Source organism: Gadus macrocephalus, chromosome 14 (genome assembly GCF_031168955.1).
Source record: "Gadus macrocephalus chromosome 14, ASM3116895v1".
Taxonomy (NCBI): domain Eukaryota; kingdom Metazoa; phylum Chordata; class Actinopteri; order Gadiformes; family Gadidae; genus Gadus; species Gadus macrocephalus.
Window position 1 is genome coordinate 13,473,205 of NC_082395.1, and position 26,918 is coordinate 13,500,122.

General features: G+C 44.9%; 2 protein-coding genes across 2 annotated transcripts in view; one reads left to right on the top strand and one right to left on the bottom strand.

The window, feature by feature from the left end:
- Positions 1-21,837, top strand: cdh15 (cadherin 15, type 1, M-cadherin (myotubule)). The gene is made up of 14 exons (XM_060070906.1): positions 1-233; positions 8,932-9,117; positions 9,407-9,562; positions 10,412-10,556; positions 11,011-11,192; positions 13,051-13,179; positions 13,857-14,042; positions 15,007-15,251; positions 16,393-16,529; positions 16,911-17,141; positions 17,486-17,725; positions 19,502-19,650; positions 20,151-20,333; positions 20,755-21,837. Exons 1-14 carry the CDS (start codon positions 180-182, stop codon positions 20,953-20,955), a joined length of 2,424 nt encoding a protein of 807 aa, XP_059926889.1. The 5' UTR covers positions 1-179; the 3' UTR covers positions 20,956-21,837.
- The window catches only part of spg7 (SPG7 matrix AAA peptidase subunit, paraplegin), an 11,544-nt gene continuing 6,105 nt past the window's right edge, over positions 21,480-26,918 (bottom strand). The window contains exons 10-17 of the mRNA XM_060070905.1: positions 26,784-26,908; positions 26,380-26,482; positions 25,955-26,065; positions 25,701-25,816; positions 24,996-25,152; positions 23,994-24,157; positions 22,393-22,470; positions 21,480-22,254 (exon numbers count right to left, since the gene is read on the bottom strand). Coding sequence (XP_059926888.1) covers positions 22,048-22,254; positions 22,393-22,470; positions 23,994-24,157; positions 24,996-25,152; positions 25,701-25,816; positions 25,955-26,065; positions 26,380-26,482; positions 26,784-26,908 — 1,061 coding nt within the window. The 3' untranslated portion in view covers positions 21,480-22,047. The remainder of the gene's footprint in view (positions 22,255-22,392; positions 22,471-23,993; positions 24,158-24,995; positions 25,153-25,700; positions 25,817-25,954; positions 26,066-26,379; positions 26,483-26,783; positions 26,909-26,918) is intronic.

Sequence of the window (26,918 nt, forward strand, 5' to 3'; positions counted from 1 at the left end):
CCACATTTGGAATGAGAGACACAAACGGTCAGAGAGACATAGCGAGGGAAGGAGATTGACAGAAATTGAGATTAGAGTCTGGAGAGAGAGAGAGAGGGCATAGAGTGTGAGATCCCTCCATAGAGCGGTCTTCAGGACATCATATCCCTGGTGCTCTACAGAGGGTCGACGTTCAGAAGATGGCCTTGTGGTCCTTAATGCTGTGCTTCCCACTCGGCGCTGTGCTCTGCCAGGTAGGAAGAGTCCTCGTATAGTTCAAGTGATTGTTGACGTTTGATAGTAACGGTCCCAAGTTGTTTATAAGAAACCTGTCAAAGTGCGGGACTAGGTTATGTTTCTATGCTGAGGAAACGGTGGGTGGTGTTAGTCCACCCCTCTTGTGTCTCTGTTCGAGACTGCTCTCTGTCCCCATTGGGTTATTTGGGGTTCTTGGTCTGAGGGCAAGGGTGGGAGGGGCGTCCTAAACTCCTAAACTGATTGGAAGTGTGTCTATGGAGACCCTCTAAGAATGTATGTGGGATGAAAGGCTTTGTAAATAACCTGAGGTGTTTAGTAAGACATCTGGCCAGAGCACAGAACCATATTATTTTTAAATTAGACTCAAAAGTATGTTTGGAACATATCTGTTAGCTGTAGTGGTGGGCCAGTGTCTCTGCTACCCAATGCTAAGCCATCGTCCTCCCATTGGCGGCAGAGATTGGTGTTCCAGCACCGTAAGAATATGAGAGAGGGGGAGAGTATTTCAGCACCTTTATTAGACATATCGTGAGCGAGAGATAGTGTGTGTGTGTGTGTGTGTGTGTGTGTGTGTGTGAGAAAGTGGCCAGGGAGCTTGTTAGCTGTCTGTCATCACACCATTATGAGAACTTGCATTGATGACCATGTTACGTATATATTAAACACACCATCTCTCAATAACATGCGTTGCACACTCCTATCTGTTTGGACTACTGATGCAACACAGACCATGCTCTGTTTGTGTGTGCCACACTCCACCCACCACGCAAGTGGTGTGTGTGCTACGTATGTCATTGTGTTTGGTGTTTAATTTGTGGGCTAATGTTTGATATAAGGAGTTTCACATCCCATCTGCCATCGTTTCAATCAGGCCAGTGTGTCTGTTACACCCCTTCTTGCCTGTATATAAAGCAAACTCCATTGTGAACTTACTGCCGTGTGGTGGGAAGAGCCGGTTAGTCACACTGAGGCATGCTAGTGTCTTTCTCAGACGAAAGACACTAGCATGTACTTCCTCTAACAGCCTATAGGTTGTTTGGGGTATGGCTGCAGAGTGTGTTAAGGATGGAATATTAATTAATAATCTCAAAATCTCAAACAATACTGATGCTCAATAGAAGACAGACCAAGAAGACGATGACAAAATAGACACTATGGGCCCTATCTTGCATCCGGCGCAATTGACTTAATCACTGGCGCATGTGTCGTTGCTAGTTTGCAACTGGCGCAGAGCATTCTTTTCCCTCCTGCGCCACGCGTCGTAAATTAGGGAATGATCTTGCGCCCCAAGGGCCGGTTCGGCTCCCCGTGTTTAAAGTCAGTGCAGTGTTGTTCAGATGCTATTTTAAGGGCGCATGCATAATGTTGCTTGTGCACCTCGCGCATACACTTGGCTTCTCTCATCTACCTAGCCACACATTCTTGGGAAATTATTTGGGAAAGAACAGCTGATACAGCGGTAATAAGATGTAGTTTTAAATCAATGCATTTTCAAACACCGTACAGCAAACACATATTTTCTTGACACAGACATCGTGTACATGCCCATAACTTTTAGGATTGATGAGTATTTGATCGTGAGAAAACATTGTTTTACCGCGAGTGAGTGTTAAAAAGAATGAATGAATGCGGGCGCGCGTGTGTCTGTGTAAAATAATTAATGAATGCGGGCGCACGTGTGTGCGTCCATCTGTTTAAACACACGCAAACTAAACACGTAACGCATAATACAGTCCATGGCAATGTATATTAACGGGGCGACACATGCATATTAGGAACACAAGTCAATAACGATAATGCATACAATAATGATAAACGATGTTTATAATGTATGCGTATATCATTAAATAGAACGACAGTTACCGCATGTCATATGTTATATCATATAAGTTTTCTTTGCCGAAATTTATTTGAGGACTCTGCGCACTGTCAAAATATCAACTTGTCAGATTCAAATGCGCTCATGGCTCTTAAAGGGGATGGGAGCTGGCACTCTCATTGGTTTATTGCACGTTACGCCCAAACCACACCTACGGGTAATGAGGCTACTTCAGACCAACCCTTTTTAGATTTGCGCCAGGCGCAAGAGTAATTTTTCGCGCCGGTAAACTAGCCACACAGCCATAGAACCGCCCACAAAGTTACTTGCGCTTGGCGCTTCTCACTTGCATTTCAGACCGTTAAAATAGGGCCCTATGTCCATATTTTATGGTCTGACCTTAAATGATTCTTTGACGTGGACCCTATTTTCAATCATTGTGGGTCTAAAGGACTAACAAGGACAATCATTTTAGAAATCGTCTAGTATTGAGCTAGAACGCTGCAACCGTAATTCGGCTGCAATGTAATCGTTTGGGTCAAGTATACCCTGTCAGGATACATACAGATAAATAAAACTAGTTTCTCTACCTTTGGCTTGATCAGGTCTGCTTTTCATTTCGTCTCGCTCAAGGAGAAGTCTCACACTGAAATTATTGTCATCAATCATCATGATCTAACAGAATATTGTCCTAATGTCATTACAATCTCAACTCTCATTATTTTAGTTAACACTAGCTATTCTTTTTTTTAAATTCTCCTATCTTCGGCTCTCACTCATGTTTCCACCGTTCTCTTCCTGCAAAGAGTTTAGTTGTCTCCTTATTGTCATTGAGTCAATGACTCAAGAAAATCGAATTATTGGGTTAGTCCGGGTTATTGGGTTATGATTTGACTAATAAGATGCATGTATACACCTTATCGACTACGTTTCTCATTGTTGGATTAAGACCCCTAGATTATTTGATTGATTACAGCAGTAAGCGCGCATGTTTACGGTCAATCGAATTGGAATTGGATTTTGCGTTCTGCGCGTGTTCGAGATCTTTTCCGGGGGCCATGAGCCGGAAGAAGAAGGAGACGGTAGTCGTGTTAGAGTCGCCCTCGGAAAACGATAAGCGGCGATTTATTGAAAAAGGTGGCGCAGAAGATGGAGGAAACCAGTGTCGTGCCAGTGTAGTTACCCCCTATAAGAAGTGCATCATCATCAACATGCATTCAGTACACACTACGCTTCGATTTCACCCAAGGCTGAATTAAAGTACGTGTTTTCCTAAATGTTGGTCATCAACAAGGTGGTGAAAAGTAACTTCGGGCACATCCGTCAAAAATAAATGTTTATTTCTTCCGACGTGTTTACGATCTTCATTCATTCATTGCGCGACGGCCGAACTGACGGGGATATTCTCTGATATTATGAATCTTAAAGTGCGTCGGGTTCTCCGACTCTTGTGGTACTACTACCACAACAAGGAAAGACTCGTAGTGGGGGTTATCTCGGCCATGGTGGAGAAGGAATTGGGGGGAAAGTAACTTTGGCTTTGACTCTCTGAGGTCCAGATTGAATCGTGACATGGAGTAGAAAGGCATTGTTGCCGTATGCGGACTCCCGCCGGAGAAGGTACTCCGCCACCAGAGGAGCTGCTCCGCCGCCGGACGAGTCTGCATATGACCGAAAGGTCAGAACAATGGAGCGTTGGAGAAATGACATGGACCCCAAGCTAACTGACAGCTGTCTACTGAAAACATCTTTCTCGAATACCGCCTGAGTTTGTTGTTGCTAGTGACGTAAAGAGGTCAGCCGGAAGTTGTTTGGTTTAACAAAATGTGCTTAGTATAGTTTCGAATATGAATAGCATAACATTGAATGGTACACGTAAAGTCTGTTGTGTTGTTTTCAAAAGTGTAGTATTTCATGGTGTAGTTTAGTATTTTGTTTGTGTAGTGCTGTGTTGTAGGGTAGTTTTGTGTTGTGTATGGATGGTTTTGGTGGAGGCTTTTAGTGTAGCATAACGTCGTACATGTGTGTGTAAGAGGCATGGGCAGCAGCTGCAGCTGTTGCCAGATGCCAGCTCTATGAAGCCATCGGTCCCATTGGCTTATCCGTGTTGCGGAAGAGCCACCAGCTGCTCCCATAGCAGAAAATCCCAGGCCAAACCCCTACCTACCAACCAACATCCACCCAACACCAACCAAACACCAAACAAACCCTTACTAGGGACAAACTGATCACTGAACACCAATTTGACCACCAGCTGTTGCTGAACTCATCAATGAAAGTAAGTTCAGGGCTCCAGACTGTGACCAGATGGTCGCATTTAACGACCAAAATTTGAGATTGTGAGACTGAATTTTACATCTGGTCACGCATGGGCGACCAGTAAGTTTGCCCTCTTTTATTTTTTATTTTGACACATTAAACGTGGAAGGTGCGCGTCAGTAAATCCGGAATCTGTAGCAGACCAATGAGTGTGAGAAGGATTGGGAATGGCCACTGTTAGTGGTTAATGTGTGGAGGGGAAGGGTCCTCGAGATTATCGAGCGTAAACGTCTTTGAAAAGGAGAAAGATTTGACCTACGTGCATTTGAACTCGGAAACTATTGACTCGTGCTTCCGACCTTTGGCTAGTGTGCCAGCGCCAGTCAGAGTCCTGCACGGGTCTTATTTTGCAAACCTGCTCCCGCCTGTACCCGCAATACTTAAAATCGCATCCGACCCGTGTTCCTGACAGTAGCGCAAATTACATTCCACACCCGACCAGACCCGCTATAAACAATTTGTACAATATAGGAAGTTGCCTCTTATTATTGTAAATGTTAACCATTTTGGTTTCTGGTGATTTTGCCTGTTAAGCCCTTTGAGACTGTAACTTTGAGTAAGGGCTATATAAATAAAATTGGCTAGTTCCTCTAAATGTGATATTCTGAAATATGATATTGATAATAATTGTGGTAATATTATATTATGTATATTTCAATAGTTTTTAAGTCTGTTATCACCATGTCCTATTTAGGTTGTGGCAGTGTGCCATAAACCAATCAATTCTTTACTCTGCATTCTTTAGCATTCGGATTTAGCCATACACCCAAAAATAGCTTCAAGGGAAGTCATGACCTAGCAGGCCTACTGTTAAGAAACCAGTAAGGCGGCTAGCTTGTCGGTTGGTGCATTGGCCTGGTTGATTGGCTAGCATGGCGAGCTGAGCTCTTGTGTAGTTCGGGGTGCTCAAGACAAAATGGTTTGAGCCTGACTCACGTAGTGTGGGGGAGGGAAGTAAATTTGGCAACAGCCAATGTGAAGAAAAAACGCCTCATTCCTTGTTACGGATCTGCAACAAGGAACAAGGCGTCTTTTCTAGATAACTCGATCAAATGTATGACAATCAAACATTAACCCATGATTTTCTTTCTTGTAATTTAAAACACTTAAACTGCTCCTTCATGTGTGTTCCCCCACATGGTGTCAGTCAACCAAGAGTGGACCACTGAGCTGACGGCAGGGCGAGATTGATCGTCAACACCGGTCCTTTAGTGTCCAATTCCGAAGTTGGCCCTGCATTTAATAATCGAATTGTGGGCAGGAACTTTTATTCACTAGCCAGCTAACCAGATAAGGGGAAGCATGCTAGCTCTATTTGATACAATGTGTAGCGGACCAGATTTAGGAGGGCCAACTGTGTGACCTACTGATGCTTCCATTAGTGTCAAGTGATGTGGTTCCTTGATAGATTTCTTTATTCTGTTTAGTTATTTACATTACGCTTAATTGTTTCACATTGAGGTGCCGTTTTTACTGTTTTAGGTTAGCTCATGCTCGCAGTGATTGTCAGTTGGAAAACATTGGAAAAATGGGGGCACGATCATGGCGAGCTCCGTGAAAGAGATCATAGGGTCTTTGTAGCTATAAAAAGCTTATTCGAAGGAAATGTAAACACAAATATTCTTCTTTTCATGGGCTTATCCACTAAATCAAATGGACCTAAGAATATTATTTCATCTACCAAGTCCGCTCCGTTAGATGCCACTTAATTTTATGCACTGCACCATTCTTGTATTATGCTGACTATCGATCCTTCTAATAGTTTGTCACCAATCAACTAATCAATACATGCCTACTTTTGAGAAGTTTAATCTCTTCTGAGTAGAAATTAATACTAGGCTTGGGTAAGCAGCTAGGCAGCTGGTGTGTTTGTTGGTTGGTGTGTTCCTCAGTTGGTGTGTTTGTTGCAGGATGGATTAGTGTGTGTTTATGTCTTGCCATTATGCCCTCCAAACTAATGATACAATTGATAATACAGATTATTTTATAATAAGACTAATAGACAATTATGCATCTACTAATAGACAATAATCAATTTTAAGACAAGAATAAGGTGATACAATTATTCTAGATTTATAGAGGATACCAAGGTATTCAAACCCAAGTTCTCATTCAGTTCCTATAGGTTCCCCAATAATGCTGACACCCATTACAAAGTCCCCACTCAGGTCCTCTCTCCCCAGAAAAGTTTTGAAAGCGGTCGGGTTCTGTGTGTGTTTCTATCTCTCTCTAACTAGCCAGCTGTAATACGGGTCTAATTGGTATCGCGACACGATCAGGTGGCCTCTGTCAGGACTAGGGAAGGACTCGCGCGGAGCTGGGTGGAGGACAATAAGGCCCAATCCCATCTCTACCCCTTACCCCTTCCCCTTACCCCTTCAAAACAAGGGGAAGGGGGAAGGGGTAGAAATGGGATTGGGCCTAAGTCCACCGGAGTGACCTTCCTGTGGCTGGGTGTCAGCTCTCAGGCGCAGGGTGAGGCCACGATGAAAGGAGGCCAAATCAAATAACAAAACCTTCTTAGGTGGTTGGCTGGAGGCACCTCAGGATTTGGTTAAATGGAAAATAAGATGCCAAACCCCACCTCAGGGACGGCACTGTCCTCGCTGGTGGTGTGGGCAATCAAAAGTATATGGGTTATGATTGGTTTCAAATGGGGCCATTGATACCATTTCTACTGACATCTCCTGGAACCAGTTTCAGCCAAACAGAAACCATGCACTGGGTGAACTATATTTGAGAAAGTGTAACCCTAACCCTATAGTGCAGTGTAATGGTACAAATGTACAACATTTGTATTGGGATTTGAAATTCCCAGCGACTGCCGGCCAGCGGCAGTCGCTGAGTTCCCCTTGTGGCGGGCTTCCAGCCAGCGGAGGAATCGTACCGTCTGAGTTCCCCTTGTGGCGGGCTTCCAGCCAGCGGAGGAATCGTACCGTCTGAGTTCCCCTTGTGGCGGGCTTCCAGCCAGCGGAGGCCTCCTACTGTCCGAGTTCCCCTGTAGCGGGGTTCCGACAACAGGAGAATGAGATGAGTCGGGGTAAGGACCAGAGGGACCACAGAGAATATGGGGCAGTCTAAGATTAGCCTCCTCCCCTCCTCCCCTCTCCTGGTCCCATGCATGCCAGGCATGGCCTGCATAGCCCCAGTAGTGTCTTGCAGAATGCCAGAAGATCAGCTTTAAGCCCTGCTGTCAAGGACAGAACCAGGGCCTCCAGGAAGTTCTGGTGTAGTCCTGAAATGATGGCCCTGCTCTGATACCCTTAGCTGTAAGATGCTAGCTGTAAGTGGTAGCCAAACATGGGTTTTCTGTTTGGTGGTGCCCTGGTTGTGTTTGATTTGGATTAATAACGCCTGAAATCTGATACACAGTAGGATTTTCCCTTTATGGCGCTGTGTAGATGATATGGAGAGTTTGGAAGACTTGCTGAATGTAAAACATTCCAAGGGAACAGAATTCAAAGCATCATAAGCACGTGTTGGGGTGTGTGTATATGCCTATCCCTTCGTGTGTGTGTGTGTGTGTGTGTGTGTGTGTGTGTGTGTGTGTGTGTGTGTGTGTGTGTGTGTGTGTGTGTGTGTGTGTGTGTGTGTGTGTGTGTGTGTGTGTGTGTGTGTGTGTGTGTGTGTGTGTAAGAGGAGCCTCAGGAGTGAGTCAGGTGCAGAGGCACAAAGGAGAATCTGTGAGCAGGCCTTGGGTGGGAGCAAACAGGAACTAAATCCATGCTCGACAGCTGCCCTGTGTATGTGTTTGAGCATGTGTGTGTCTTTGAGCGTGTCTGTGTGTGTGTCTCTTTGTGTGTGTGTGTGTGTGTGTGTGTGAGCGTGACATGGCGAGTTATATGTGTGTTTGTGTGCCGACCAGTTTTCCGCTCCTTGTCCTCAGATTATTTCACACCAAGATCATAGCAGATCAAAGCAAATATGTTTATAGCCAGCGAAACCTGAGCAGAATGACTCTAAACCACGCCCCCAACCACCACCACCTCGCCTACCCTCACCCCCATCTCCCATTCCAAAGGGTCAGACCTGCCCTCCCCAACCGCATGGATTCCATATTAGAGGAAGAAGCTTAGGGCCTCAAAAGCTATTGAATAGAGCTATCACCTCTGTTCCACAGCCTGTCCCATGTCCACACACGCACACGCACGCACACACACACAGACAGACAGAAAAACACACACCCTTGCGCACATGCAAACACAGTGTTTCAATACAATATGATATCTATTTATCTCTGCTGTGAAAGAGTTATTTTGATGTGAGAGCACGAAGGGGTACACAGGCAGTCTTGTTTTTTTTATGTCAAGATGAAGGGGTTGGAGAAGTTTCAGTGTTAGTATCATTACATCCAGTTGTCTTTGTTCCATATAAAACAAAGACATTGAGCCATTCAGCTGCTTTAAGGTAAAAATATGTAAAGTTGAAGAGAAGTCGGATCCTTCCGTATTTGTATTATGAAGCGTTGAAATGAATGATAATAAGCCATGATGTTTTCTACAATACATTATACTTCATAAATAAGGGATGAATAAAGTCGGTTTCATTTTCCATAGGGGTCCACTGAATATCCACTGATACCAGATCTCCACCTTCAACCCAACACAGTAGAGTCTGAACTCCTTGTTCTAAACCCATGGATACCTCAGAGTCCAGGGTTGTCCCGGGTCAAGAGGGACTGGATCATCCCTCCGATCCGGGTGCTGGAGAACAGCAAACAGGTTCCTGAAGACCTAGTCCAGGTAAGATGGCCACCATAGACCAATCAGGGCTCAACACTCCAAACCTTTCTCCTACTGAATCTGCCGTTGGTATAAAATCAAATCAACAATCCATGACCAAACAGAACCGAGCCAAAAATGAACAAGCTTTAAGCACGGAGTAGATGGAGACAACTCTAGTTTCAAGAAGTCCTGTCGTGACCTGCCTGTAAAAATGATCCATTAGAAATGGTTGAGTGGGAACAACAAGGGGTATTTAAACACAAACTCACTGTAAGCCAACAGCCCTCCTCTGATGTTCTCCCTCCAGATCAAGTCGGATAAGATCTTCACTAGTCAGGTCTTCTACCGGCTGGAGGGCCCCGGCGTGGACCAGGAGCCCAAGAACCTGTTTGACATTGATGAGAAGACCGGAATCATCCGGAGCAAGCATCCACTTGATCGAGAGAAGCACAAAAGCTTCAAGGTGAGATGAACTATAGTCAGATGAAAATACTCCTTAAAAAAGACTGGACAGCAGTTATTGGAAGACAGCAGTTATTGGAAGCAAATCTAGGTAACTATTGGCTATCATCTGACATTTATATTTGTATTATTTATATTTGATATTTTTTGTAGGTGTTTCAGATCCAGAAGACAATTTGGCTAATCTCTATAAACAGATGAATTGCTGAAAGACGATAAATCCAATCAGTTTCTCACCGCACAAACTGTTTACCTGCATGCCACGAAGAAACGCTCAAATGTTATTGATCAATACAACACGGCCTACAAACGGACTACAAACGAAAACCAGCTTTGATTACAAAAAAGCTTGTCCCCTTGCCAACAGATCTGTTTATAGACATTATGGGTAGGCAAACTCTAATTGGAACTCTTGTAAACTGACCCAATGTGGAAACCCCCTTCCAATCTCCTAGAGGAGCACAATAATGTGCAAAACAACTTTCCACCTCCTGCTTACCTCATGCTTGGTGTTTTCTTCGCCTGCAACCGACCGACGTCTCAGTTAGTTTGCGAGGTCAGAAGTATGTTTGGCTCTTAATTGCCGACCAGGGAGACACTTCTCTGCCATGTGGAGCAAACATCTTGAATGTTTCTACAAGCACATGGAGCATATGTTTTGGAAACCATGTTATTCATTGCACAGATGGCCAAATAAACCGAAAGACAGATTCATAGGAAACAATGTATGTATCTTTAAAATATGAATGCAAATGTCTTCATGTTTGTGTTAAAACGTGAAAATGTGGGATTCTAATTCCCTTGGTGTTTCTGCCTGTATGTTTGTGTGCTTCGTTTTTTGTGTGTCTAGTTGAAAGCCTTCGCCCTGTCTCCAAGCGGGCAGAGGTTGGAGAACCCGTCCACCATAGAGATCATGGTTCTGGACCAGAATGACAACAGACCCGCCTTCATCAAGAACCAGTTCACTGGCTCTGTGTCAGAGTTCTCCGTCCCAGGTACGGCACAGCTAGAATACTGGCTGGACCTCACTTGTTCTGTGGTGCCTGGCTGTCCCCTCCCTCTCTAAACATATCCTGGTTAGGTTGATTGGGTACTCTAACCTTACCTTACCTTACCTTACCTTCAATTAATTAACCTTGTCTTCCCTTATCATCCTTACTTAACCTACTTACGATGAGTAGAGTTGATGATGCCTTTTGTTCAATGTATCACGGCCATTAAAGACTTCTACTGTAAGGCACGAATGATGAATAATCTGGAAACTTCTAACCTCAATTTACCATAAGTAACTAAGCCTTACACTTTCCTAATGAACGTCAGCTCACTTCACCATACCATACCATAACAATAACCGTTAACATTACCATACCTCCCCTGACTCTAATTGACCTTATCATAAATGTACCTTACCTCATCCTTCCATACAACAACTTCCCTTCTCTATAACAGGAACGTCGGTGATGTCGGTGTTGGCCACCGATGCTGACGACCCCTCCACGGACAACGCTATTCTCAGCTACTCCATCATCGGCCAGGAGAGCGAACCAGGCGACGCCGTCACCAAGGTCATGTTCGGCATCAACAACGAGACGGGCGCCATCTACACGCGAGATGTCGGCTTCGACCGCGAGGTAAACCAGATGGCACAATCAGGGCTGAAGTGGAGGCTAAACGCACGTAAACGGCTTTAAAACACCTACATTTCTAAAATGGCATTTACGCAACTCTAAATAGCATTTATGCACCTCTAATAGAGTTTACCCAATTTGCTAGACGGAAGAGTTTTTGTCCAACGTCAGGAGAAGAGGAACAGAGAGAGGACAGACAGGGAGGAAAGACAGAGAGAAGAGGATCTGAGAGAGGACAGACAGAGGGAGAGGAAAGACAGAGAGGACAAACGTAGAAAGGAGGAACAGAGAGAGGGCAGACAGGGAGGAAAGACAGAGAGAGGAGGATCTGAGAGAGGAGGAACAGAGAGGGGACAGACGGGGAGGAGAGACAGAGAGAAGACAAACAGAGAGAGGAGGAACTGAGAGAGGACAGACAGAGAGAGGAGGGACAGAGAGAGGACAGACAGGGAGGAGAAACAAAGAGTTTGAACAGAGAGGACAGACAGGGAGGAGAGCAAACAGTGAGAGGACAGGCACAGGGAAACAGGAAGACAAGCAGAAAGGAGATACAGAGAGGACAAACTGAAAGGACAGAGGGAGAGCAAACAGAGGGGAGACGGCGGAGGAACGGAGAGAGGACAAACTAAGAGAGTAGGATATCGGAGAGACAGGAGAAAAGAGAAGTGAGAGAGGAGAAACTGAGGGGAGGAACAGAGAGAGGAGATAGAGGGGGCAAACAGCGAGCAGATGCCACCCACTGCTCACAATTTGTAAACTTCTGCTGTTCCCCCAGTTTTGATACTATATATACACACAGTTTGTTGCATCAAAATGTTCAGCTTCTTCTACTGTCACTGACATTTAAATATTGAAGTGATTTGATCTATAGTCTTTAGCAATTTGAGAGTCGTGGTCCTCATACACATAAATTGTGGAATGTTCAGATTCAACTCTAGAAATTACGTTCCTGGTATTTTGTATGACATTCTACAAATAAATCAACACATCTTCTGAATGTCTTTGGGTATGTCCTGGTCCGCCTTGCCGAAAGAAATGTATTGCTCTTCTCTAGACCCTTGTGCAGGGCGAACTCAAATCGCCGGCTGAATGTGCGGGGTTACCCAGTCTAGTGGAGAAAACTTGTGTTGAAGTCCAGATGCAGTTGATAGAGTGCTTGCTCTGGGAGATAGGATAGACGACAGGAGTATACTACTCCTACTCCGTAATCCGACTCCGTAACTACGGAGACCCCTCGAGCATTCGAAGTTCTCCGTCGGGATGTCGGATACGGCGCCCGATCGATCTTATATGTTAACTACAAACCATGTAAATAGTGTTTCAAATCTTATTTTATGTTTTATTGGCCCTTAATGTGCAAAGAAAACAATGTACAAGGTAAATAAGGTGCAAGTCAAACCGGGAAAAGTGATTCCGGAAATGATTTTGTTTCCAATCACAGGCCTTGCCGTCTCCGTTGAGTCGACGGATAGTTAAAAAATATTGGATGCGCACATAAGCTGTTCACCACATCATATGCCAAACTTCGCGTAGCGACTATCTCCTCCATGCTGACACATACGAACATAAGCAAGGAAATTACAAGGACGAGGCCCAGACGCGATTGGCTGATACGCTTTGCAAAACGTTTTGCAAAATGGCACAACCATCTCATCGAGATCTCTCAAAATACGGTGGTCCCAACAAGGCCCCATACCCCAGAGGGGGATCCAGTTCCAGGGGGTTCTTGGATTTTGCTTTGTTTTGTTATACCTATAAAAAATGTATTATAAGATAATACATTAAGATGTAGGTATTATTAGTTAGTTACAATTGTTACCATACAAAATGAATGGCCAATAATAACTGTGTTATGTCACAGGTGGTGAAGAGCTTCAGACTGAAGCTACAGGTGGGTGACATGTCCGGCATGGGACTGACCAGCGAGAGTGTGGCCATCATACATGTGACTGACATCAATAACCACGCCCCCCAGTTCAGACCCAGCATGGTAAGATCCTACACCTGTCTTACACTTGTCCTCCTCCTCTCTCTGTCCACCACCTCCACCTGTCATCCACCTGTCTTCCTCCTCCATCTGTCCTCCTCCATCTGTCCATCACCTCTACCTGTCCTCCTCCTCCACCTGTCCTCCACCTCTACCTGTCCTCCTCCATCTGTCCACTACCCCTACCTGTCCTACTCCTCCACCCCTCCTCCACCTCCACCTGTCGTCCTCTTCTATCTCTTCTCCACCACCACCTGTCTTCCACCTCCACCTGCCGTCCACCTCTTCTTCTCCTCTCCCATATCCTCCACCTCTACCTGTCATCCTCTTCTATCTCTTCTCCACCACCACCTGTCTTCCACCTCCACCTGCCGTCCACCTCTTCTTCTCCTCTCCCATATCCTCCACCTCTACCTGTCATCCTCTTCTATCTCTTCTCCACCACCACCTGTCTTCCACCTCCACCTGCCATCCACCTCTTCTTCTCCTCTCCCATATCCTCTACCCTCTACCTGTCCTCCTGCTGTTCTGTATTCTGTATCCTTTGAAGCTGTGTGTATTTTGGGTTATTGTGTTTTGTGTCTTATGCTTTGGTAGATATAGTTTTCATCTGATGTCCATGTTTTGTGTGTTGTTTCTGATGTGTTGCGTATTGTGTTGTGTTTGTTGTGTGGTTACAGTACCACGTATCAGCGGTTGAAAACAGGATGGACTTCGAGCTGTGCCGGGTCAACGCGACAGACCGAGATGAGCCTGGAACCGGCAACTGGGAGATAAAGTACACCCTAACCCGCGGCAACCCCGGGGGGCACTTCGTCGTCCACACGGACCCGCTCAGCAACCAGGGCGTGTTGACGCTGGTGAAGGTACTGCGAGCTGAGGGATAACACATAATAGCAGGGAATGCATTTTCGTTTTTTGCCAGGTTGTCAGAATGCTATCGATGACATACACTTCGTCCCCCGCTATAACTCGTGTTGGCGATTAAATGCCTGGACGTGTGCCAAGGCCACAGTTGTTAGGCTATAATTATCCCCAAGAGCTACAAGCTGCGACACGTGTGACATCCTTTCACTACTCTCACTTTCATTCATACATGTGTGAATACTACTTTCACTGTATTTTTGAAGTTATGTGTTTTTTTAAAAATACATATAACTTAAAACTACAAATATTATATCATGTTTTAATGGCCAGACTTAAAGGTGCGTTATGTAACAATATGACACCAAGCGGTTGAAATGGGTACTGCATTCTAAATCCCACCGCCTCCTCCTCCCCAGACTCGAAGCTCATGCTGGTTGCCATGTTGAGAACACAGAGTTAACAAGAGCAAAGATGGACTGACTGCAGCATAATTTTCTATGAGACAAGCACAATCATTCTATGTTGACAATGACAAGGGGAACAAGTTCTTTGCAAATTATAAACCATCCATGTCAAACTGACCTGGTTTTATCCAAGCTCTGGTCATGACGTTTTTTGAACCAGCACGAAGCTATTTAGGTTGCTTAGACTCGAGTTACATTTTAAAAATGTTTGCCATTCGGAGTATAGGGAATCATACACACAATCAACATCAAACATTGCGCCCTGAAACAGAAATATCAAAGGACAACAAACTGGATGTAGAATTGTTGGAGAAACAAGTATTCTGACTTAAGCACCTTACCTTCATCTCTGATGACGTATAATGTTCAATGGTAGATTACTTTTATAACATAGAGCTCCATTATCTTGTATGATATGAAATAGATAATTTTATTTAATAGATGCCAATAGTTGATTTTATCTACTCTCTCATATATTATTTGTACTTTCCCTGCATAGCCTCTGGACTTTGAGAGCCAATCAGAATACACCCTGGTTCTTACTGTGGCCAATCGGAACCTGCTCAGCTCCAAGGCCCCAAGCGTTCCTGTGAGCAGCGCTACAGTGGTGGTGACTGTGGTGAATGAAAATGAGGCACCGCGCTTCAGAGAAGATCCCATCCAGATCCTGGTCCCAGAGTCTGTGGTGCCAGGGACCATCCTGAAGACCAACCTGGCCTATGACCCTGACCAGACGGGACTGAGGTACCACCCAGTTGGGTCTCAAAGGGCTTCAAAGGCAGCACATTACACCATAAGCCCTCTAAAGGATAAGGGAAAATACATACATGTAAGATACATGTAACCAAAACAATTGATTATGGATAAAATATTCAGAGAAATGATTCTATATATATATAGTAGTGATAGTAATAACATAAAATTCAACAAACTTTCCATACTTATTGTGCTCATAAGTTTGTTGAAATATATGTTTTACTATTGAAATTTTTCTCAGTTGCTTTGGTACATTTCTCAGATCAGAATTGAAAAGTATCAGTTCAATCCTCATTGTGTTACTTTTGCACATCAAAAAATCAGTTTCTCATTTATTTTAACAAACTGCAAATGCTTTGGTACATTCATGCAAATGATTACGTACAATTCTCTGCTCTTTCTTACAATATCATTTGCTTATGTCATTTTGATCAAAATGTCTTGTAATGGGTCTCTATTGAATAGTCTCATCCCCACAATATGTAGGCATTAGTTCATTGCATAAGTCTTTACATGCAAAATGGTTGAACAAGTGGTCATAATATGTCAAGCATATTTCTATACATTTCCATTAGACTTCTTTTATAAATCTGTCCTGAATTGGTAAATTGCTACCAGGTGAATCTTGACTTACCAACGATCAACCAGTTTACTGAAATAGCTCAAAGATGCATCTCATGAACCATGAACTGCCAAGCATATTTATAGCTGGAGCACAACACAATGTTACATTCTCTGACAATGGAAGGACAAGGAATTGGACGGGGTCAACTGCCAGCGAGAAGAAGAAGAGGAAGAGGAGTGAGGCTGTGTGACAATGAGAATTTGTGGCCCAACAGACAGGAACGTTAGCCTGGCTCCGTCCCGTTTGTTTACAGCCTGCGCACAACGTGATTCCCGGCCAAACATTAGCGATTGGTTATGGTAGATCCAGAGTGGCACTGGGCAGATCCAATAGTTTTCAAACAGACACCCGCCTTCAAGTGAGTTGACGTTTGTCAATTGAGTAGGTCCAGACTCTCTGTGCAAATTAAACGAAGTACGAGAGTCATGTATGCATGTACAGTTTACCCTAAGGAGATTGTCCTGGTCATGGTCAAATGTATATGAATGAAAGAACTGTTTTCAGATATGACATCATCAGAGATCCTGAGAGGTGGTTGGAGATCAATAAAGTGACCGGTGACATCAGCGCCAGGAGACCGTTCAACATCCGATCAACCTACCTCAGGAACGGCGTCTACAACGCTGTTGTAAGGGCAACAGGTTTGTGGAACCCATTCATGATGTTATATCCGGCGGTTCACTCTTGTTTACATGATTTTTTACTATTACATGTTAGTCATTCCTGTTTACATGTCATTTACATTTGTTGAACACTACAAACAGTTATTTATTTTTGTTTACATGTTGTTTGACTACATCCGTGTGGTTTACATGTTGTTTACTCTTGTTCACTGCTGTTTATGACTACAACTGTGTGGTTTAAATGTTGTTTACTGTTGTTTACTACTACAGCCGTGTGGTTTAAATGTTTACTCTTGTTTAATGCTGTTTACAACCACAAATGTGTGGTTTACATGTTGCTACGGTTCTCTGCGGCTGTTCAGGAATATAAACATGTTGTTTAAACGTTCTTTACCGTAGATGCAGAAGGCCTGGACACCAGCGCCACCCTGCTCATCACGCTGAAGGAGACCAACGACTATCCTCCCCAGCTGGTTCCTCTCAGTGGCACCGTGTGTCACCACAGTCACCACCCCGACAGCGCCCTCCTGCTGACGGCCCTGGACGAGGACCTAGCCCCGCACGCAGAGCCCTTCGCCTTTGAGCTGCCGGACCAGATGGCCCTCAACTGGACCATCGTCCCAGTCAACAGTGAGACCAGACACAAACCTTGTGCTCTTTATCTGCTAGCGTGGGATTGTCTCGTGGGTGGCTGGTTGTTTTACTAACCCAGTGGAAATGTTCTGGGTTCAAATGTCTGCAGTCTGCCCAGTAGGCATCTTGGAGCAAGATGCCCTTACCCTTACCAGCTTCTTAATGAAATGCATCCGTCACTGATTATTTTTATTCAAAGTGATTTGCTGTGAATACTGTATTCAATGTAGGTTAATTGAATAAGCAACTGTTGATTGACTAACTAGTCATTTACTTGGTAAAACTCCCCACTGATTCTGCTCCTCAATTCCCCCCTCTATTCTCCTCCCCCCTCCCCCCAGAGACCCACGCCCGGCTCCACTCCCTGGTTGAGCTGGAGCTGGGCCAGTACGCGGTGACCGTGCAGGTGATGGATGCCGGGTCCCCAGCCCTGGGCTCCTTTTCCCAGATCAACGTCACCGTCTGCGCCTGCGACTCCTTTTCCCAGTGCAGGTCAGAGACGGCAGCCATGTTGGGCTCCAGCGTGGGCATCAGCTTCATCGCTCTCATCATCGTCATGGCAGCCATCGCACTGCTGCTCTGTGAGTCACTGGGGAAAGTAGTGTTTATGAGCTTGTGCCCTTCTTCAAAAGCGCATTAAATTAGTAAAATACATTTCTCTTGGGCTAATGTTAGGCCATTATATTATTAGTTGAAAAGGCAGAGCAAGTTGAGAACTTTGAACATTGCTGTGTGTGCGCTGTTGAAAATTAAAATTGCTTTGTTATGAGAAATAAGGGACCTGTGGGGTATACTACGAACCTCGATTAGTGGTTTAGCAAGGTACGTTGCGCTCAAGGACTGGGTTAGCTGACACGAAAGTCGCTCTCTTTTAGCGTCGCTGTATCACCATGGTGACTTATTCTGCCAACCAAACCTGGTCGGGAGGAGGTTATTAAGACTTTCGGGTTAGATCGGCTACTTAAAGTTAAGCACAGCTTCCTAGCCACTCCTTTGACAATAGCGTCACCTTTTGTGGGTGTTCCCGTGGACCTCGGACCCGTATCGTACAGGGGTCTCTGGAGACGGAGGGTCTTTCGGGAGTATTCGTTATGAGATATACTGGTTCTCATCACAGGGTATTTGCTATTTGATCGTCCTTGTTGGACCTTATGTAGGCAATGCTACACGGCGAAGCCTTGCACTTACTGTTGCGCAGTGTGTCTGTGTTTCACGTAGATTTTTTGCCACGGGTACATATTTGCACTCAGTTGGCGATGCAGGAAATCGTAGCTAAAATACGGTCTGCCGGGCTATTTAGAAGATTGTAGCTGCGCTCAATACATTGCTAAATATGTTTTTGGTGTTTCCTAGCTTTTTGCCCACTCAAACTGTCAAGAAAGGATTTCATACACCTTCAGGTAACAGGAAACCTCTGCCTCGTGACATAGTGGTAGAGTGGAGGTAGCGCGTCAGTCTTGAATTTCTGCGTGCAGGGTGATGTGCATTTATGTGTAACTTAAGAAGTCCCAATTCTTATGTCATATGGAATACTTATTCACTAAAAGTTATGGAATTATATTTCTGTGCTTATTTCGAACTGTGGCACTCGGATTGTGGCACTCTTGGCTTTCCATATTCCATGCCTGTGGCCGGGCTGCCCACGGGCAGTTTTGGTGGTTGTGCTGGTTATGAAGAAAATGCCTATCTAACATTCAAACGGCATAATGATAATGCAGTGGTCATCATCATTTATTTAATGATCATAAACACAGAAAACACTTACATTTGTGGTTTTCGATCCTGTCGCATCTTTTCGCCTGCCATCTTGCCTAGGATTTTTCATTATTTTAAATTTTCTCGCAAGGCATTGCGGGAGCAAGTCACAACTGCAGCGTTGCAAGGCTGCCAATCGAAAAATCTAAATTTTGAGGGAATGTTAGCCCTCCCCCTCTCCCCTTACCCTACCTTAAAATGGCTTTCGGGACACAGCTCCCTGCTGCGTGAAAACGCAACAGCGAGGCATAGGGCTGAGATTTTGCTTGGAGCAAAGAAACAGGATTCGGCCAAAGTCTCATATTGCTTTTCTGTACTCCAGTGCTGTAGTCTCCTAGGACTCCATAGCCTGACTACTCTCAAAGTGTTCACTGTACTCTCAAAGTGTTCACTGTACTCTCAAAGTGTTCACTGTACTCTAGTGCTGCTTAGCTGTAGTCTCCTAGGTCTCCATAGCTGGACTGTAGTCTCAAAGTGTTCACTGTACTCTCAAAGTGTTCCCTGTAGTCTCAGAGTGTTCACTGTCCTCCAGTGCTGCTTAACTGTAGTCTCCTAGGTCTCCCGTAGCAAACAGTAGTCAGAAAGTGTTCCCTGTATTCCAGTGCTTCTCCTGCTAGCGGTGGCTATCAACAGCTGCACCTCACAACGCCACCTGCAGAAGGAGAGCGCCCTGCTGGTTGGGGAGTCGCAGGAGGACGTGCGCGACAACGTATTCAACTACGACGAGCAGGGAGGGGGCGAGGAGGATGAGGTGAGGCCAAGCTTATACCTGCCAACCCCCAGAAAGACAGCACATTAGTCTCCCCTGCGTGAACTCACAGGATCATACTGGACCCTTCAGTACCCTTAGTCACACAAACATCTGTAGCATATAGTCTATAATGTTTACATTGAACTTCTAGTGGTGACCCCCCTTATGGAAAGAATGAAGGCCTCTACTGCGGTCGTCCCCAAGGTTTCTCCCTACCCTTCAGAAGGATTAAGAATAGGCTGAGTCGTATAATGTGGGGCTTGTGAACCCTTTGACAAGGAATCTGTGATTAAGGCCTATAAACGTATTACTTTATACATTATAATTCTTAATCCTACTACTGTCATGTATTTTTGCTGGGACACCCTTAATAAAAAGACTACTATACTTAATTTAGAACCCATCATTGCTCCTGTTTAAACAGATAAAGTGCAGTCCAACTGGTATAGGATCTCCAGCGTCATCCTGAGCTGTGTTCACCTGCCGCCCTCTCCCCCTAGAACGCCTACAGCCTGGACCTGCTGAGCCCCATCGACGCTCCTCACATCCCGGTCCCCTCCTTCTGCGTGGGCCCCCGGGGCAAGCAGCCGCTCCGGAAGGACACTCCCCACAACCTCCCTTCCCCCACCTACCCCCGACGACCCCCGGCTGACCCCACCGACATTGAGGACTACATTAATGATGTAAGAGAATGGGCTCTCGACACTAAACAGGGTCACGCCGTCACGCCATATGCAACCATACAATATATTCTATCAAATGGAAACTATTAATTTCAATGAGAGCACTCGCATTCATTGCGCCACAATGTTACTTCCAGCACTGCCAACATCTTGGAGCAGCACACAGCGGCATTCATTACCAGTTATATGAATAAAAGCAGAACAATGTTTTGTCCTTTCTACTACTACGGCACTCAGTGGCTTGTCGGGTGTGAGCTTTCAATTTGTTTTGAGTAAAAGTACTTGACGTTCTAGTCCAGTGTTTAAGCTTTTTTAGATCTCTTTTTCTCCAAAGTAGCCTAGTAAAAAGAGAGCCTACAGCGCTTCGTATCAAGACATTAGAACATATCCTGGTCGTTGACTCCATCTTGTGTGCGGGCAGGGTCTGGAGGCGGCCGACCGCGACCCCAACGTGCCGCCCTACGACACGGCGCTGATCTACGACTACGAGGGCGAGGGCTCGCTGGCCGGGAGCCTCAGCTCCATCGCCTCTGGGTGCTCCGACGGCGACCAGGACTACGACTACCTCAACGACTGGGGCCCACGCTTCAAAAAGCTGGCCAACATGTACGACCCACGCTAGCGGGAGAGCCACAGACCCCCTAGACTTAAGGGCTGGCTGATCAAAATCTCACCTGACAGATAATAGGGACCCTTTAAAATACCTTTTAATATACGAACCGATGCTTTACGGATGGCTCTGGGAAGTGTTAAAAGCGGTATTAGAGAAGCTAAGGGTGAATGCTGAGCCTAAAGGAGTTTGGAACAAGGATTTGAGTTGCAGTGTTCATGTCTGAGGTTGTTAGACCTTGTGAATTGCATGACAATCACAGACCACACTGGATTAGGAAGCTTTTAAATGTGTCACTGTTTTTATATTATTTTGTAAGATACATGAGTTTTGATCATATTGATTTTGTTTTGAACTGTATTTTTCCATTTTTTTTTTTATCATAAATACTCCCATCTATGAAAGTTTACAGCATCAGTCAAGTACTTTGATTATTTTACTTCAGTGGGTTTTTCTTGATAAATGTAATATTAGATTTGTTATCTGCACTGTTGATTTTAAATTTAAACTTTCAAAGTTAACAAATTAAACAAACATTACAGTCCAAATGTTATTTTATTTCAAATACTTTTAAAATATTTTAAGCATTTTTACACAAATGTACACATCAGTCATCAGAAGCAGTTTTGAAGTCTGAAGAAGTCTACACTGGAGGTGTAGACTCGTCTTCAACTCGCTATGCTTTTAATTCAGCCATACACACTGCTAGCTGAATTAATTCTGTAGGCTGTAGTTTCCCATTAATTAGCAGATCAAGAAATTTGGTTTAAAACATTGCTTTGTGTGTTATGTTTTCTGAAGCTCTGATCTACTTTTTTCAGCCTTTGGTAATGTCACATATAGGAACAGTAAAACAAAACCTTTTCATTCTTATATAAACACAATTGAACCCTTTGAGAATGCCAACTGATTTGTACTGGAAAAGACCAAACAAATCAACCACAATATTCAGCCCACTGTATATTTGGCTAGCTTAGCTTAAGTCTAGCTTGGCTGTAGCTCAGCCTAGCATTAGCCCATCTAAGTTTAGCACATCCTAGCTTAACCTAGCATATAGAGCCTTCTTGCAGCCAGAGAGCAAGTTGTGGGGCAGGTGTGGGTACGTCAAAGCAGCTCTGGGTCGGGCTCCTGGGTATCCTTGCTTCGGGTAGGAGGCCTGGGCTCCTCCTCCCCGGAGTCCTGCTTGTCCCTCTCGGCCTCCATCCAGGTCTGGGGGGCGATCATCTTCTTGGGCCCATGGGGCGGCACGCCCAGCAGGGCTTCGATGTCCTCGTAGTTCACTACCTCCCGGTCCAAAAGTGCGTTTGCCAACTGGAATGTAGAAGAATGTGGTTCCCAAACTACAAAGCAGTTGTTGTCAAACAGAGTAATAGCACCGCCAAGTGGCAGTGTGAGGGCCGCATTAAAGCCAGTTGCTAACAAGGGGAGTGGAAGAGAGTGAAAACTCACCAGTGTCAGCTTATCTCGGTTGTCCAGCAGCAGTTTCTCAGTTTGTCTGTAGGCCTGTGCTATCAACAGCTTGGCTTCCTGAGGATTAACATCACATAATAACGTATTTTTTGTTCCACAGTAATGCAGTACAACAACCAATCAAATCCTGCTCCGACTTGATGACATCATCACTGCTCAATGTCTACTCGAAAGGGTGTGTGTGTGCGCGTGAGAGAGTTAAGGCGTGTGTTCATGGTCCTGGTATGAATGAGACGCCCTGTCAGTAATGATGCTCACGCTTACGCGTGTACCCGACAGCGACCGTACATGTGCATGTCGACTCGTGAATAGTTAAATCTTTTTGACTGAAATTGTAAACAATTGTCGGGTTCTTACCAATATGAAGAAATGCCCATATTGGTGAAAATGTTGGCGGAAGCAGTCGTAAAGCTAATCGTACATCATAGTAAACTAGGAACAGATATTTAAATATGTAGACCTGACAGATTTCGATCATTCCTGAATTGATCGCTCTTCGATCATGGTAGGCAATATACTGTATATATATGGCCTAAACGCACATTACGATATCAATTGCATAAGGCTTTCCCAGGCTATTAACCAATAAATAATGATTATGATATAATATGTTGGATCTAATGAGGTCTAAAACTAAAAAATAGATATTAATCAAGCACGCAAAAACAACGCTTTTCGGGATTCAGCAGTTATCGTCGCTAAACTCGTTTCGACTTGGAGCGAAGTCGGTCTTTCGCGCCCCCGCTTTATTGTCGAGCACTATTTGAAGACTTTGTACACAAATAAACCTTTGTACTGGAGAAACTATTCTCTCAGTTGTTACAAGGCAGGCCTAGTATGTTTTTGCTGTTCTGCTAAAATTAATCGAGGCGTAATTGTTCTCCACAATGAAACGCATAATTCACATGTATTTAAATCAGTAAAATTCCACCCATTCTCTGTATCGATCAAATGAATGCAAATGCTCACATGAACAGACAAGCACATTGTCGTCAAATGGCCAAAAGTAATTTGGTTGAAGAGGTGGTCGTATTTAGCGATCCCGCTGTGCCTCACCATAGACCGCTTTAGGAAAGCATGCTAAGTCTGTGCAGGTTGATCAATGTTAAATGGTCCATTTACTTTAAAAATAGATTAAGTTACTCCATTGTTAAATTACAGCATTACCAACTGAGTAACTCATAAGTGTTATTGCTTTACAAAAACCTCTTCTCGATTCCTCGCGAGTCGGTTAAAATGACGTTCAACGATATGCCTTTATTACTATAATCAAAAAGTAGCCCAGGTGGGTAAACAGACTAATAGCAAACGTCTTCAGAATATTGGATATAAGACATGTTTGACAGCCAACACCGGATATTGTAAATGTCCCGCTTGGGGGGGGGGGGGGGGTGGTGGTGTGTGTGTGTGTGTGTGTGTGTGTGTGTGTGTGTGTGTGTGTGTGTGTGTGTGTGTGTGTGTGTGTGTGTGTGTGTGTGTGTGTGTGTGTGTGTGTGTGTGTGTGTGTGTGTGTGTGTGTGTGTGTGTGTGTGTGTGTGTGTGTGTGTGTGTGTGTGTGTGTGTGTGTGTGTGTAACCAACGTGATCCATCTGCTGCTGTAGTCCCTGGCTGAAGGGTCTCCGTCCCACCGCCCCCTGCTCCTCCCCCTCGGGGAACGACACCTGGCCCACGCTGGGACACATCCCGTACTGCTTCACCATGGAGTAGGCCACGCGCGTCACCTTCCGCAGGTCATCCTGGGCTCCTGGAGGACAGGGAGTGGGTAAAGACATCCCGAAAGTCTGGTCCAAATAATTTGCAATTCGATTATTTCCCCAAATCATTCAGGCCTAATACTAAAATATAGTTTTATTTTTTTTAGTGCCTTTATTATTGTATCAATAAAAAGGCACTGGCACGCAAGAAGGAGTAGACTACATCCGAGTGTAGGCTACAAACGCGATTAACTATTTACAAGTGCAAAAACGCCAACATATCCTTTATTTTTCTGTGTGGATCGCACATTTTACATCATCAACACCTCTACCCAAGTATTGCCCATGGTACCACGATGCCTTTCAATCGCATTTACATGAAAATTAAACCCCCAATATGTTCAGGGTTTAAGGTGGGACATTGAGGTGCGAAATCAAGACGGGATATTACCTCGGCCAGTGAAAACGCACGGCCCATGCCGGGGAAATGTTTAAAATAAGACGGGCGTATTTGGCAGTGTAAAAACGCTTAAAAGGTACCCTCTCGCAAACTAGCATACATTTTTTTAATCACTTGCACGAAACCCTACTCTCACACACACTACCATTCTCTCTCGTCTCACTCTCACATTACCCTCATCTCTTGTCTCTCTCACACAAGCTATCATAATCTCTCTCACACTGACATACTCACACACACACACAAGCAGCATGCTCTGTCCTTCCGCCCAAACATTACATGTATTTAGAGGATTCAATTAGAATACAGTCTTACACACTTTAGAATCCAAGTGTAAAAAAGTATAGCAAAAGCCGATTTGCGTAAAAGGGGAGTATGATGAGTGGGTGTTCATCCTTAAACTTCCCAATACAATAGACAGACGGTACCTGTGGTGACCTTGTTGAAAGTGATGGCCTCAGAGGCCCTCCCGCCCAAAGCCATACACATCCTCTCAAACAGCTGCTCCTTGCTGAACAAGTACTGGTCCCGCGGTAGCATCTGGGCGAATCCCAGCGCAGCATTGGTTCGCGGTGCTATGGACACCTGTCATCACAGAACACCATCCACTATGACGTTATCGATCACTTTTTTTATAACCAACCCATTGGAGAATGCAATTCTCAAATGTAGGTAGAATGTGCAGGTCAATTCAACACCAGGCCATATGATGTAGCTAATTACTTTAACAACTTCTTTATCAACAAGGTCGATAGTTTAAGATCTTGCATGCAATCACATGATGCCAATGTAACAGACAGCATACATCCTTCATAATGCTTTTTAAAAGCATTATTATGGATAGAATCTGTTGTTTTACGTTTGAAATGGTTAACCAAGATACTGTTTGTGGATAACTTGAATGAAAAAATGTTTAAGATTGCAGCTAGGCTGCTTTCCGAACCAATATGTCTCATTTTTAATAGATGCCTACTTAGAGGTACCTTTCCAATGCCATGGAAAGAGTCCTAAATCAACACATCTTGAATCAGTACATAAATGTACAGTGCAGAATGTGTATCTTATGTAGTGTAGTGTGTATTGTGCATCATGAGTATGTAAGCATGTGTCTGTGTATTGTATAGTGTGTGTACCTTCATGACAGCCTCTGTGTGCTCCAGCAGCCAGCCCACCAAGGCGTGGCCGGACTCATGGAACGCTACGACCCTCTGCTCCTCCTTGGACAGGATTTTACTCTTCTTAACACTCCCTACACACGCACACGCACACACAGGCTGTTTAAAGTCCAACAGGTTCACTGGAGAGGCCTGCCTCCTGCCACTACAATCTGTATCACCCAGATACAATCTATAGTACCAATGAAGCCGTGTCCCTCCAGACCTCCTACCTGCTATGACCCGCTCCACAGCGTACTCAAAGTTAAAGGTATCGATGGACTTGTAGCCCTCCCTGGCGGCGTGGAGAGCAGCCTCATTGCAAATGTTGGCGATGTCCGCGCCTGGGGGACGAGACATGGGAAGGGTTGGAGAAGGGCAGAGGTTCCTTGGCAGCGGTCGGTGTACTGTCTGAGACGTCTAGTGTGGAGCTGTGCGGGGTGTGTTATTGATATCATGGGCTGGATAGTATGCTCCATACTTGGGGTGTTCGACTTAACTCTGGGTTCAATACCGGCAATCTACTTGTAGGCCTTGATGAGCAAGATGCCCTAACCTCTACTGCTCATCGTGTTGTCATGTTTTTTTTAAATCACTGCAGGTTGCTTTGGATAAAGCTCAACGACTAGATAGTTAATGCCGATGGCGAGTGTTGTACCGCTGAAGCCCGGGGTGAGCTCGGCCAGCCTCAGGGAGTAGACGTCAGCTGGCTGGGTCAACTTCAAGATCTTCAGGTGCTGCTCGTATATCTCCTTCCTCTCCTGGAAAAGAACAACCAGCAAACTAGAGATGTTAACACAAACCATGCTGCTTCATCAACACTGCGGAAGGGTTTTATGGGGGGGCGGGACAGTGTGGCGGTTATGTTTTTCCTACCAGAAGGTTGTCAGGTCAATCCCCAAGGTCCTACCTGACACAAGGGAAGGTTTATACCTGTCCTACCTGTAGAGTGGGGAGGTCTATGACGACGTGTCTGTCCTACCTGTAGAGTGGGGAGGTCTATGACGACGTGTCTGTCCTACCTGTAGAGTGGGGAGGTCTATGACGACGTGTCTGTCCTACCTGTAGAGTGGGGAGGTCTATGAAGATGTGTCTGTCCAGTCGGCCTGGCCTCAGCAGAGCGTTGTCCAGGATGTCTGCTCTGTTGGTGGACGCCAGGACGATCACGTGGTCAGTCGTTCCCATCCCTGGCAAAGA